Source organism: Canis lupus, chromosome 26 (assembly GCF_048164855.1).
Source record: "Canis lupus baileyi chromosome 26, mCanLup2.hap1, whole genome shotgun sequence".
Classification (NCBI taxonomy): domain Eukaryota; kingdom Metazoa; phylum Chordata; class Mammalia; order Carnivora; family Canidae; genus Canis; species Canis lupus.
The window spans coordinates 23,172,467-23,187,268 of record NC_132863.1 but is presented as its reverse complement, the minus strand read 5'-3'; the positions used below and the strand labels follow the sequence as shown (position 1 = coordinate 23,187,268).

General features: G+C 51.1%; 1 protein-coding gene across 2 annotated transcripts; it reads right to left on the bottom strand.

Moving 5' to 3' along the window:
• Positions 1–5,421: 5,421 nt before the first annotated feature.
• COX4I2 (cytochrome c oxidase subunit 4I2) lies at positions 5,422–11,678 on the bottom strand. 2 transcript variants are annotated; one of them, XM_072800493.1, is made up of 5 exons: positions 11,530–11,678; positions 10,363–10,444; positions 8,896–9,060; positions 7,780–7,911; positions 5,422–5,663 (listed from the first exon to the last, which is right to left on the bottom strand). In XM_072800493.1, the coding sequence occupies exons 2-5, from the start codon at positions 10,442–10,444 to the stop codon at positions 5,527–5,529; spliced, it is 516 nt and encodes a 171-aa protein (XP_072656594.1). In that variant the 5' UTR covers positions 11,530–11,678; the 3' UTR covers positions 5,422–5,526. The 2 variants fall into 2 exon arrangements, with proteins under 2 accessions (XP_072656594.1, XP_072656595.1); XM_072800494.1 differs by having other exon boundaries at positions 10,363–10,433; positions 11,530–11,642.
• Positions 11,679–14,802: the final 3,124 nt, after the last annotated feature.

Here is a 14,802-nt window from a genome sequence, read left to right as displayed (position 1 = left end):
TTGACTGGTGGAATATGGTACTGATTCTGTGTGTGCTAGTTCTGAGCCTGGGCTTTAAGAGCATCACATGTGGCTAACCATCCCCCTGCCCCCTCGGCAGTCTCTGACTTCTGCCAAGAGAAGAAAATGCCCTAGGTGCCCGCTGCTCCCAGAACAAGGAGACATGTGGAATAATTTTGAACTAAACTGTTACAAGGCTGAGTAGTATCTCCTGCAAATTCATCCGTTGAAGTTCTAACTTCCAGTACCTCAAAATGTGGAGGTATTTGGAGATAGGGTCTTGAAAGAGGTGATGAAGTTAAAATGAGGTCCTTAGGGATGCCTGGTTGGGTGCCTGCCTTTGGCTCATGTCGTGATCCTGGTATCCGGGATCGAGTACTGAATCGGGCTCCCTGCCAGGAGCCTACTTCTCCCTCTGCCTATGTCTCTGCCTCTCTCTCTCAGTCTGTGTCTCTCATGAATAAATAAATAAATCTTTTTTAAAAAATAATAAATAAAATAAAATGAGGTCCTTAGGAAAGGCCTTAGCCCAATCTGACTAGCGTATTTATAAGCAGAGGAAATCTGGACAAAGAGACACCGAGGATGCACATGCACAAGCGAAAGTACAAGTGAGGACATAGCAAGAAGATGCCTATTTGCAAGTCAAAGTCAGAGACATCAGAAGAAACCAATCCTGCCAACACCTTAATCTTGGACTTCTAGCCTCCAAAACCACGAGAAAATACATATCTGTTGTTTGAGCCACTCAGCCTGTGGTATTTTGTTGAGGCAGCCCATGATAGTGTGATTTATAATAAGAAATATATATATTTAATCTTAATCCAGTTTCTGGCACAGAGCTCCTAAAACCCTTGAAATTCCCTAAGTGATGAGAGCAAGGAAGGTGTCTCTTCTTATGTTAGCAAGGCGACTTTTGGATGCCAGCTAAGGATTGCCCAGAGAACAAACCATGTGATTAGAGGGTTGGACTTTTAGTCTGTCACCCCCACCCGACCTCCAGGAAGCAGGAGGAGCTGGAGGTTGAATCATCCCCCAACGGTCAATGATTGGATCAATCTTGGCAATGTAAGGAAGCCTCCATAAAATCCCCAAAGGACAGATTTTTCAGAGAGCTGCTGGGTTGATGAACTCATAGAGATGGGGGCAGGGGGAGCAGTGCCTGGACAGCACATGACAGCTCCGTGCCTTTCTCCATGACTTGCCCTCTGCATCTCTTCCATCTGGCTGTTCCTGAGTTCTGTCCTTTTATAAGAAACTGGTAATCCAGTGAGTAAACGGATTTCCTGAGTTCTGTGAGCCATGCTAGCAAATTAATCAAACCCAAGGAGGGAGTTGTGGGATCCTCTGATTTCTAGCCAGTCAGTCAGAAGTACAGGTAACCTGGGCTGGGGACTGGTGTCTAAAACTAGGGGATGGGGCTTCTCGTAGGACTGAACCCTTAACCAACAGAAGCTGATGCTATTTCTGAATTGAGCGTCAGAATTGATTTGAATTTTCATATACCCAACTGGTGTGGAGAATTGTTTAGTATAATTGGGTCTAGAAACCTAAAAGACAACCCTAAAAAAACAAGATACTAACCCGGAGCCCAGAACTAAACGTAGCTAATCCCAGCAGAGCCTCAGCCAACCCACAGGCCCCTGAAAGTAGAAATAAATGCTCAAAGTTGTAAGCCACCAAGTTTTGGGGTTGTTTGTTATGCAGCATTATTGTAGGAGAAAAAAACTGACTAGTATAACACCTGATTTTTCTCTTCTCCAGTTTTGACAATTTTCCTTATTATTCACAATATGATTCCCTAGTAATTTATTAATATAAACAAATATTACTGGCTGCATCTTCCAACATCTTCAACTATTCTCAAAGTGCTTCTGCTGCTAGTTTGGGTCAGAACAATGGGGTCCAAATGTACTACTGAACATTTCTGTAGCTTTTACCCCAATTACCTTCAACTGGCTGTCCATAGTGTTCCTGCCCAACTGGCTGGGAGACCTATTGGTTACGGCTCCTATCTGATCTCTCATACTAAAGCAGTGACTAATAAATGGATCCCTCGATCCAGGTAGATCCCAGGACCAAGGCAGTTGCTTTACAGATAAAAATCAAATGAGGGGAAAAATCAGATGGGGGATCCCTGGTGGCTCAGCGGTTTGGCACCTGCCTTTGGCCCAGGATGTGATCCTGGGGTCCCAGGATCGAGTCCCACACAGGGCTCCCTGCATGGAGCCTGCTTCTCCCTCTGCCTGTGTCTCTGCCTCTCTCTCTCTCTCTCTCTCTCTCTCTCTCTGTGTGTGTCTCTCATGAATAAATAAATAAAATCTTTTAAAAAATCAAGTGGATGTTCACTACTCCTCATAAACTGGCCCTAACATACTCCCTCAGATCCATCTTTCCCTGCTTTCCCCCAGACTTGTCTCTTCAGTAAGGGCAGCAGAGCCCACACAGCCCTGTGTGAGTCTCTTACTTCCCCACCTGCCCTAGTTCAGATCTTCCTTCTCTTCTGTGTGACAGCCCAACTGGCTTCATTATTTCCTCTATCATGCCATGGTCCTCACTACCAGGGCCTTTGCACATGCTGTTCTCTGCCTATAATGCTGTTCCACCATTCCTTTTACCTAGTTTATACTCAGTCACCTTTCATATCTCAAGGCTGAAGACAGTTCCTCAGGGCAGCCCTCTCCAACTTCTCTAGATTAGATCAGTTTCACTCTGTTGGTCAGTTCAACCATGTACTCCCCCTTCTTAGCACTCATTTGTACTATAATTTATTAGGGTGACCATCTGATTAATGTCTGTCTCCCCATCCCAGAATTTCAGATTCACAGGATTGGAACTGATGACACTTGAATGAGGTCTCATTCACTCTATCTCCCGAGCCTGGTTCATAGTGGATGCAAATATTTATTGATTGAATGAACATTGTTGTCCTGACGGCCCTGCTAAATCCCTCCACTGGCATCTAAGGTGCCCATAGAGATGGCTGCTCAGATCTCTCTTTGAGAGAACCTGCTGTAAGGAGAGTAGCGGTATGACAGTTCTGGCCACTCTTCTTTCAGATCTGCTGCAGTGCTCATGCTAAGGCCACAGTCCCCCTGGACTGCTCCCTGCTAAGGACTGAGCACAGTGGGGTTATTAGGGATGAGTACATTTTGGGCAACACGGGACTCCTCTACTGGGCATTTTTTGCTCTGGGGCTCCCCAGTGGCCTGGCCAAGACTTTCACAAAGATCTTGCACTAGCTGGCATTTCTTGCTTCTCTGCTCAAGGCTCACCCTTCAGTATCTGTTCTATCATAATAAACTGGACTCTGAGCATTGCCTCTTTTACAGTGAGATGCCAAGCTTTTCCAGTAGGGGGACCTGGTGGGGGGGGACATTTAAGGAGGAAAGGTGTCTTCCCTTTCTGGTTCTGGAATGTTCATAGTGGATGCAAATATGGTGTGTGTGTGTGTGTGTGTGTGTGCGCGCACGCACGTGCGTGTGTGTTCAGCAGTGTATGAGGACGTCTGGTGCTGATCTGTCACAGCCATGAGCTCAGTGTTCACAGTCTATCAGCAACTTGCAACTCTGAGGCCTGGGAGCTCTCTTCTTGCAACCCTTCTAATGCAGATACCACGTCCTCCAAGCCTTACATCTGCAAAGGTGCCCCAATCCCACCTGCTCACCAGCCTCAGCTCCCTTGGGCCTCTAAGAGTTGCTTGCTGCTTGCCCAGTGACTGTGACCAGCTCCAGTCCAGGCAACCCAGCAAAGTTCCTTGCCCTGCAGTGGACTTCAACCACACCTTCTCCAATGAGGTCTAAACCCCAGCTTAGGGAAGGCACTTCCCCTCCAACATTATACTTTCTTGGGTTAACCCTCCCAACTCCCACAGTGCTCGGACCCGAAGCACAGTCTGAAGGTCCTCACCACCTTCTCCCCATCTTTCTCCTCTCTATCCTTCACAGACATCACCCCCATAACTCTCCATGTTTAATGCTTTCTTGCCATTCGCTTCTCGGAGGATCCAAACTGACACAGCTTCCATCACACTTAGAATAAAACCCCACCAGGCCCCAGAGAATCTGTTCTCTGCCCCAGCCCAACCCTGTCCCCCAGCACACATCTTCCTGCCACTCTCCAAGTCATTCTACTGCAGCCACGCTGGCCTCCCTGAAGTCTCACACACATATGGACCAGGATCCCACCTCGGTGTCTTTGCACTTGCTTTTCTGTCTTTGATGCAAGGCTGTTCCCTCATGTCATTCAGACCTCTTCTCAGAATGCCACTTTCTCTAAAAGGCCTTCACCTACCACCTCCCAATCTCCTTTGAACTCTCTCCCTCCCCTTTTTCTGAGATCACAGGAGAGGGGGCATTCAGGGTGGTATGGCTGTAGACTGTCCCTCTCCTTTTTATTTTTATTCTCATTTAAAATGAGAGACAGAGAGAGAGGCAGAGTCACAGGCAGAGGGAGAAGCAGGCTCCATGCAGGGAGCCTGATGTGGGACTCGATCCCGGGTCTCCAGGATCATGTCCCGGGCCGAAGGCAGGCACCAAACCGCTGAGCCACCCAGGGATCCCCTGTCCCTCTCCTTTTTAAAGAGTTGTTTGTTTGTTTGTTTGTTTGTTTGTTTGTTTGTTTAGGGCAGAAGCAGGGGGAGGGGCAAAAGTAAAGAAAGAATCTCAGACTCCACACTGAGTGTGGAGCCTGACAGAGGTTTCAATTTCATGACCCTGAGATCATGACCTGAGCCCAAACCAAGAGTTAGGTGCTTAACCAACTGAGCCACCCAGGTGCCCCTTAACTGTCCCTTTATCCTGCTTTGTTTTGTTTCTTTACAGTGCTCATTACCATGTGCGTACTATACATTATACTTACATATTCATTTTCCTGTCTCCCTCTGTAAAAGAACGCCTGCTCTATGCAGCCAGAGAGTTTGTCTTATTCACTGCTGCACCCTCATGGCCTAGATTAGTACCTGGCATACAGTAGGTGCTCAATAAATATTTGCTAATAATTGACTGAATATGGGGTGCCTGGGTGGCTCAGTTGGTTAAGTGCCTGCCTTCAGCTCAGGTCATGATCCCTGATCTGGGATCAAACCCCACATCAGGCTCCCTTCTCAGCGGGGAGCCTGCTACTCCCTCTCCCTCTGCTACTTCATCTGTTTGTGCTCTCTCTCTGTCAAATAAATAAATAAAATCTTTAATCTTAATTATGGAAAAATAATTGACTATATAAAGGAGTGTCCTCCCTTTCCTAATGCCACATATCCGTTAAGACTAAGCCCTAGCCCCTACTCCTCCAGGAAGCCCTCCCTGACTGGCTGGGCTCTGGGCCCCTGGAAAATGGCTTATTTTTGCCCTTCCTTCACCACACTGCTCAATTTTAGGTATCATGTAGGGTTTGTGGCAGGTGAAGAGTGAGGTGGAAACTGAAGACAGAAGAGCTCAGGCCAGCTTTATTGGGGTTAAGAAGAGAAAAATTCCCCCCACACGCTCTAGGCCAGGGTGGAGCTGCAGGGAGGGCAACCTGGATGCCCAGTCACTTCTTCCACTCCTTCTTCTCATAGTCCCACCGAGAGGCCAGGCCTTGCACAGGGTTACCCTTCATATCTAGGATGCGCTGGAGCTGCTGGGCCTTCCATTCATCCGTCAGGGTGATGGGCTTCTTTGGGAACACTGCAGGGAAGGCAAGGGGTGGGGACAAGGATGGCTCAGGACCCTGAAAGTCTTCCACCCTGTCCCCCTGAGCCAGGGTCTCCAGGCACAGGGTTAGGAAATCCTGCACCAAGATACTCCACCCTATCCACCCTATCTGTTCCCACACCAGACTTCCTGCTAAAGCTTCACTCCAGAGATCTCTGTATTATGGTCCTGGCTCTGCCTTAGACTCACTGTGGAAATTGGGCTAAGGTCCTTCCCCTTTCTGAGCCCACTTCCTTACTATTAAAGTCCAATGGAATAGGAGCACTGATTCAAAGTTGGCCTGGATCCAAATCCTATCTCCACCCTCCCTTGCTGTGTGACCTTGAACAAGTCACTTCATCTCTCTGAGCCTGTTTCCTTCCCCATCAAAAACAATTCCTATCTACTAGGGCTGTAGGGATTGAGTGAGTTAATATGTGTAAAGCAACTGGTACCATGTGGGACAGATATTAAGTACCTAATATATGGTAACTACTATAATTACTAAGTTTGCTCCCACTGACTGGGAAGGGCCCAGGATGGGTAGTTTGTTTTTTTTGCTTCCTTAGAGGGTTGGAAGTAGGAGGTGAGGAAGGGAGGCCTCCTTAAAAATCTAGGGAGGGCTGTACTTAACTAAAAGGCTGAAAGCCCTCAAGAGGCATTTTAGGTGCCTTGATGTGCGAGTCAGGGAAGGCATGGCAGTGGAGCTCCCCACACTGCTCATACCTTGCTCCCTGGTCCATTGGTCCCTGAGGCTGACTCAGCCTGTCGGACCTCCTCACTGGTACTTTCTATCTCGGTGGATAGGAAAGAAGGAAAAGATCCTTATGGCACCTGCCAGCACCAAACACTGGGGTAAACTAGAATTTTTCCCAAAGGCTCCCTCATTTCATCCTCACGCAAGAAAGGAATTCCCATGACACTCTTACAGAAGAAGAAAGGTGAGGCCAGTAGAGGTGAAGAGCTGGGGCACAGCCTGCCAGCTGTTTCCTAGCATCCTCTCCCCTTCTCCCAGAGCAGAGCTTCTTAAAGCTGAGTGGGCATCAGAATGACTTGGAGAGCTCATTAAAACACAGATTGCGGCAGCCCGGGTGGCTCAGCGGTTTAGCGCCGCCTTCAGCCCAGGGCCTGATCCTGGGGACCTGGCATGGAGTCCCACGTCAGGCTCCCTGCATGGAGCCTGCTTTTCCCTCTGCCTGTGTCTCTGCCTCTCTCTCTGCCTGTGTCTCTCATGAATAAATAAATCTTTTTAAAAATCTTAAAAAAAAAAACAGATTGCTAGGCTCCACCCTAAGAGTGTCTGACCTGGTAGATCTGGACTGGGGCTGAGAATTTGCATTTCTAAATGTTCCCAAATGATGGCGTTGGTCCAGGGACCGCACTGAGAAATCACTCTTCTGTAGTCATAAGCAGTTAGCAGGGGATGTGACCATCTAGCTAAAAACTATATTTCCCAACTTCCCTTGCCGCTAGACATGGTCATGTGATCATTTCTAGCCAAGAAGAGGTAAGCAGAAGGGATGTATGCAACTTTTGGATCTTAAAGAGGAGTGCATCCTCCCTTTCCCTGTTCTTGGCTGGAATGTAGGCTTTAATGGCTGGAGTTGGATCAGCCATCTTATATGGCAAGAAAGGAAGCTGCATGTGAAGAATGGCACCACCAAAGGAGCCTGACACTGCAGAGTCTCCATACTCTCCCTGGTCTGTGAGAGGAACAAAACCTGTGTCTTGCTTAAGCTCTTATATGTTGGGGACTTTTATTACAGAAAAAGTAATGATTAATAACAGTAATCAGCAAGAGCACCATTCATGATTATGTGCCAGGCCCTGGCTCACAGCTCTCTCTCTCACTAACTCCTTACAAGAACACTGTGGTGCGGACACTAGTATTTTCATTTTATAGATGAAGGAATTGAGGCCCAGAGAGGTAAAGCTTCTACGTCCCAACCCAGGCAGCCATGCTCTGCCCTTCACCCTACACTCTTTGGGGGGCTTTTCAAAACTCTTCAGATAAGTGCCAGCATAGTTGCCTTATAAGAGCTTGCTTATAAGAGCTCTGACCACAAGGGCATGGCCCAGGACTGCAGCAAGGTGAGGTGTTGCCACTCACCATAGACCCGCTGCCACCAAATCAGCAGAGCTGTGAATCCAAAAAAGAAGAAAACGCAGCCCATCACTGTCTTCCACTCGTTGGAGCGACGGTTCATCTCTGCGAAGGTCTCATGGAACTGGAGGCGATACACTGGAGGCAGATGAGGTTGTGGGGAAGTAAGGGCCTTGGGTATATCCATTCCAAGGACCCTGGGCCCTCCTCCTCCTGCAGCAGATGCTGCCCATTCAGCAAATTCTTACTGAGCATCTACTGTATGCAAAGCTTGGCCAGGAGCAGGCTCCAAAACTTGGAGTTATTTACGGGCATTTCTGTTGGGCAGGACACATCCTTCCTGTTTCCCAGGGTCAGGTCCCTGCCCTCCCATCCACCTTAACTGCCTCTCTGCTCCATCTCCCTGCACCACTCAGTGATGTCCACGATGCTCCATGCTTTCCTGCTTCCATATCCCTCCCCATGCTGTTGCCACTACCAGGCAACACCCTCCTCCTCACCATTCAAGGCCAGCCAGCACATGCCCTCCTCTGGGAGACCTACCAGGATTCCATCTCTCTCTCTTTAGTGTCCTCACAATCCCTTGGACACACCTCACCCTGGCCACAAAGCCTGTATTACAGTTTTCTGGGTTTATGTCAGTTCCCCCATTGGCTGGGAGCACCCTGAGGGCAAGAACCATCAAGGTGATTCACTCCTGTGTCCCCAGCATCACCTAGCACCTGGCTGTGCACAAATAGTTGACTGAATAAAAGAATAAATGAGCAAATGATGACTTTCATCCCTCAGGTATGCATTTAGATGTTTTGGGATTTCTGGCTGTCTTGGGCAGGGGCCCTTCTTCTTCTTCTTCTTCTTTTTTTTTTTTTTAAGGCTTTATTTATTTACTTATTTATTTAAGAAAGAGGTAGGGGAGGAGCAGAGGGGGAAGATGAGGGAGAGGGAAAGAGAATCTCAAGAAAATGCAGGGCTTGATCTCATGACCCTGAGATCATGACCTGAGCTGAAATCAAGAGTCAGAGGCTTAACTGACTGAGCTGCCCAGGTGCCCTAGGTGGGGGCCCTTCTTTTCAAAGTCACCACCAGCCCACTCTCCCCAGCCAGCCCCACCCTGACACCTACAGGCCACCTTCTCAGCATGGCTCAGCTGGGTCCAGCTGCCCTTTTCCTTCTCCTTCAGGGCCCGCTGCTCAGCGTTGAGCTCTGTGCAGAAGGGCTCATCAGGCATGGGGTAGGAGCGCTGAGCATGGTAGTTGGTGTAGGGTGGCATCTTCCCCTCACTGTTGGCTGTGGGCACAACAGAAGAGCTGAGTTCAGGCTGCCCCTGGGACATCCTAGTTCTAACCATAATATTTTAAAAAGGGGGCTGCATTTATTGAGCACTTACTGTGTGCCAGGAGCCATTCTAAGGCCTTCGGATAAGTTGACTGTTATCTCACCATTTTACAGATGCAGAAACTGAACAGCTAAGTGACTTGCTAAAACTCGCAGAGCAATAAGGAGCATGGCCAGGGCTGTCATTCAGCCCCTGTGGCTTCAAATCTCATATTCTCTGGGAAGATTCGAGGTGAAGAGGACTTGTCAGGCAAAGGTAACAGGTGAACAAGATGATGGGCAACTGCTCTGCAAACTGTAGGGTGCTATATCTGCATGCCTTTGACCACAGGTCAAGGGCAAGCCTTTGGAGTCAGCCGGGTTCCACTCACCCCAGCTCCAGCAAGCCCCTCGACCTCATTGTGCTTCAGTGTCCTCCTCTGGAAAGTGAGGATAGTAAGAGAACCTACCTCATGCTCTTGTGGGAAGATTCAAGATTCTATCCTTGTAAGGATTAGCACAGTGCCTCGCAGTAGATGCTCTGTAAATTATACCACTAGAGGTCAGTTTTACTACTGGCTTCCTTTCCTGGAACTTTCCCTGATGGCCAAGCCCTTCAGGGCTCTGTGTGGGTGTCCAAGGCTTCCAGAGCAAGGCTGGACACTAGGAGGGTCTTGATAAACCTTCTGTTTATTGATACCAGAGATGCCCACACAGACGGCATTGGTACTACCTTGCCAGGACAGCATGGAACTGCTTTGGTTCTTTTAATATCTAGGTCTCTGGGCCTCAGTTTGTTCATCTGAAAAATGGAGATAACAGCACAGCATCCATCTCCATGGCTGTCGTAAAGCCTGAGTGTGTTAATCTATGTGAGTGTTGATGACAGCTTGGGGTACATAGTAAGGGCTCATTAAATGTTATTTGTTATTCTCCCAAGGGTCCAGAGGTCCTTTTGCTATCTGGCTGAAGTCTGTCCTGCTTTAGGTCTCTTTCTTCTGACTGAGGTCTGGAAAGGAGGTGCAAGGATCTGCCTGCACCTTCCATCTCAGGACACAAAGGCCTTAGGGGCCTGAGGTTTGGGGGTCAGACCTTGAGGAAGCTTGGAATGAAAGGAGGTGCTGTCAAATTCAAGCTCCATGTCATGGAGGTATATGGCCCAAGACCAAGGAGTAAGATTGTGGGAAATGGTCAGGGGCAGGACCAGGGAGGCCTGCAGGCAGGAACCCACTCCTAATCTCAGAGTTGGACAGGGGCGGGGCATGCAGGTCTTACCAGCACTTCCAGGGCTGTGCATCCCCCGCATTCCAGGTCCAACTTTCTTCAGCACCAAGCTCCAGGTTGCTCTGAAGGACATCTGCATGTGTGTGTGTGTGTGTGTGTGTGTGTGTGTGTGTGTGTGTTTGTCCTGCCCCACACATGGCCCTCTGCCCCTACCCTCAGAGCCCAGACAGAGAAACCATTTTTCAGGTGCTATAGGTGCGGGGTCCCAGGATTTCAAGGTCACCCTCATGCCCCGACCCTTCTACTTTCGTCCACTATCCCGATGGAGGTGGATGGGGGTCCTAGACATTTGGTGTCCCCATCCTGGGACCTCAATTAACATCCTAGAAGTGGGAGGAGGCCTAACTCCTCAGGCAAGGTCTCAGCTGTTTGGGGCTGGGGTCCTGGGTTCTGGTTCCAGCCCTGGTTCAGCCAGGCCAAGTTGGGAAACCTCCCTCAACTGTTGCTCCCCTTCCCACAGGAAACTGGGTGGGAGTCTAGGTAGGGAGGGAGCAGGTCCCAGGCTACCTCTTTTCCTCACAGGGCCATCTGCCAAGGTCTCTGCACAGACGGCCTGGCCCCCACCCCTTCCCCCCTAATTAGCTGCCTACGTGCTCACAGAGCCTGCTCTGCTGAAGCTGGTGGGGGAAGGGGACAGGCTGAGCCCAACCCCCTGCTCCCCAGGGAAGTCTCAGGGTTTGGCATCCCAAGGGGATTGGGGGATGGGGAGGGGCTTTAGAGGGGGACAGGGACCAAACTGGGTCAGAGGGAGGAAGAGGAGCACACATCTGGGGAGAGGAAGGGAGTATCCCGCTTCTGGAAAGAAAAAGAGCCCCTCACAACTGGGGAGAGCAAGGGGCACCCAATAATTAGAGAGAAGGAGGGGCTGTACCATATGTGCTGAGAGGGGAGCCCCCACATCTGGGAAGGAAGGGCTCCCCTTCAGTCATAAGTAGGTTGGAGAGCCCCGCATACAGGGAGAGGGAAAGAGCTGTCCCCCACATGCGGACAGAGGATAGTGCTCCCAGAAGTCCTCGACTCTGAGCTTCCAGAAGCCCCCTGAGCCTCCGCCAAGGCAGGAACCACCCCTGCCCTGACCAGTGACCAAAAGTCCCAGGCCAAGCCGCATCCCTCAGCCGCCGGCCTGGGGCAGCCGGGCTCTCCCACCCGCTCACTCACCTCCGCCGCAGCGCCCAGGGCCACTTAGGTCTGCAGAGCCAGTAACCAGGGACGGAGAAGGGGCCGCAGAGGAGCGAACGCGGCGCCCGCCCCCGGGCCCGCCCCGCAGCCTTTCCCAAGGCCAACCCCTGCGTGGGAACGTCCTGCCTCGCCGGGCGTGGGAGCGCCCAGCCCGCGTCCCTGGGGGCGCCCGGCCCCCAGCCTGGGGAGGGCCACTGCAAAGTGACTCTCTGCCTTGGTTTCTCCGCCCACGGGGGTCCTGCCTCTGGAGGCCCCCAGCAGACAGCGCCTAGGACCTAGCTGGCGGTGTGTCCTGGGCCTGCCCAGCCTCTGAGTCTCCTAGTCCCAGGGGCTGGATCACCCTGCCACCACACCTTTGTTCATTGCTGTTCTTTGCACTTGGAATGCTTCTCTTAGAGACTTTGCAGCCCCACCTGTGGCCAACTGTCCAGCCCAGGGTCACTGCCTCCTGCTGCAGGAAGCCCACAAGCATTTAGAATCTGGGAGCTGGTTTGTGGTGTACCACCTTGTTCCCATGCCCCATGTACCCAGGGGAGGTGAAAAAAGCCTCCCTCTGGTGTTCAAATTTTAGCTGTGTGGCCTTCAATAAACGGCCTAACTTCTGAGTTCCTGTTTTATTTTCTAGAAAAGGGAGCTAATGATAGTACTTACCTACATGGCTGTTGTAAAGATTAAATAAGCCAAGAGAAAAGCATCAGGCACATTTACTCAAGAATTATTTATTATTAAGACCTATTACAGCTGGCATTTATTGAGTGTCCGTTGTTTACTGTGTTAAGTGCTTGGGGATATAGAGCCAAACAAAACTCAAACCAGTCCCTGACCTTTTAGTGCTCACAATCTAGTTCCAGACAGAGATATAGGACTGTGCAAAGGCCCAGAGGCAGAAAAAAAAACAGGTGCTTTCAAAGAACAGAGAGAGGCCATCTTGGCCTGAAGGTGACAGGCAAAGAAAAGAGTTGGAGAGGGACTAGACCACCAAGCAAGGCCTCATAGGCCATAGTATGGATCTTAGATTTTATTTTTTAAGATTTTATTTATTCGAGAGAGAGAGGCAGAGACATAGGCAGAAGCAGGCTCCCTGCAGGCAGCCACCCAGGCATCCTCATTTTATTTTAAAGATGAGAGGCCACCAGAAGTAAGTATGAGAGTGATATGGCTAAATGGAACACAGGATGGGGACGCCTGGGTGGCTCAGTGGTTGAGCATCTGCCTTTGGCTCAGGACGTGATCCCGGAGTCCGGGGTCGAGTCCCACATCAGGCTCCCTGCATGGAGCCTGCATCTCCCTCTGCCTGTGTCTCTGCCTCTCTCTGTGTATCTCTCATGAATAAATAAAAAAATCTTTTAAAAAAATGGAACAGAGCATCAGTTTAGGAAATGTGGCATGGGATTGTTAGAATACTAATGGTGGACTGATGAGTGAAGGCTGTGGGTCTCTTCTGTGGCCTGGGTCCAGAGCTTTCTATGTATGCCAGCTCTGGGCCTATGAGATGTGTCCAGTGCCCACCCATCCATCAGGGATCCTATACCAGTGAGGCCAAGGGACCCACTCTAGCCAGTGTCTGGATGGAGGGGCTTAATCCCTAGAGGGTAAATGAGCCTAGAAGGGCAGGGACTCAGGGTAGGTGCTAGAGAGACCCTAGGGTGGGTATGATGCACATCTCCATTCTGAACTTCAGCAGCAACAGACACAAGGCTGTGAGAAGGCAGTGTGGGAGTCTCTTGAATCTCCATAACGTGAAACCCTCAGCTCCCAGGACTCGCCATGGAGCTGCTCCTCCCCTCTTCCCACATGACCAAGGAAATCCCAGATTTGAAAGACAGCCCCCTCCCCCTCAAGAGGACCACCTTACCTCTTGGATGCTGAGTAGGGTGTCCTGAAGAGTAGCCCTATGGACAAAGGACAAGGGAAGACCACCTTTCAGGCAACCTGGGGAGAGCATGCCTTAAATCTTGTCAGACCTTTCCAGAGGCAGGTGGGCATTAGCTGCACTGAAATGAGTGGCTGATGTGTAGGCTCTGCTGCTGCCATGCCAGTGGCCAAGCTGTGCCATTTATGGGCCTCAGTTTCCCCATCCCTCACAGGGCTTTGCAAGGAAAGGCATTTGGGGAATGTGACCTTCTGTTCTGCCCTTCCCCGCTGCCTCTGTGGGAACTTTAGGCTCCAGATGCTGGGTGATGCTATGATAAGGAACATCTGTAAGAGAAGTTGGCCCCAGGGCCAAAGGTGAGGAGATGGAGGCAGGCCTCGGGAGGCTCAAGATTGATATAGGGCAGTACAACCACCTGCAGGGCAATAGTCCCAAACTTGGGAATAGTCAGACTCCCCTGTAAGGCAAGTCACTCAGGAGGCCCCAGCTGAGGAGCAGGAGTCTTCCCTGAGAACCTTGGAGGGCACTAGAAGGGAGGGCTCCCAATGGCGCATTACAGGCTAGTTGCTGTGATGGAGCCTACACGGGAATACAGGTCAAGGTTGCATAAACATCAAGGATGGGTGGGAGGTGAGAGGAATCTGTCCCTTTCCCCCTGGCCCCACTGCTCTGACCCTTCAGTGGGAGGCGACAGAAAGGGGCAGCTCTCACTCATTTTATCAGATCCAGGGAGCCCCTGAGAGTCTGTCAAGACAAAGACCTGAACCTAGGTCTCAGCATCCTGCTGGTAGGACCCCCGCCTCCCACTTCCCCCAGCCTATGCAGCTTCGAATTGGACCCACCTCCTGGCCCTCAGCCCAAAGGGAATACCCGGGAAGACCTAGGCCTCACGCAGGACCCGAAGGCAAACGTAGGAAAAGGTGTTGGACAAAACGTCTCGGGGACCCCTGCCCCACCCCTCACAAGCCCCGGGAGCCTGTTGAAAGGGGCGGGGGGGCGGTCTGGAACAGGAGAGGGGGAGGAAAGCGAGGGTGGGCGAGACTTATCCGTAAGGGCAGGTCTGCAGTGTAAGAACTGGGCCAGGGACCGGCGGGGAAACGGAGGCACAGAGCGGTCGGGACTAGACGGGCGGGCCAGGTGAACGGAGTGGGCTTGGTCAGGGTCGGGAGGCGAGGCCTATCCAGGTCTCCTGCACAAGGCGGGCTCAGTGCAAGGCCCGCAGGGAGGCGGGTTGCGCCAGCACGAGGGGCCCAGGCGCAGCGCCGGCTCGGAGGAAGCCACCCCGAGATCCGTGCTCCAGGGCCCGTCCTGAAAGCGCTCCCGCAGCTGCGGGCAGGCGGCCGGGTCATAAGCAGCGCGCACGCAGGGCAGCCGCGGAG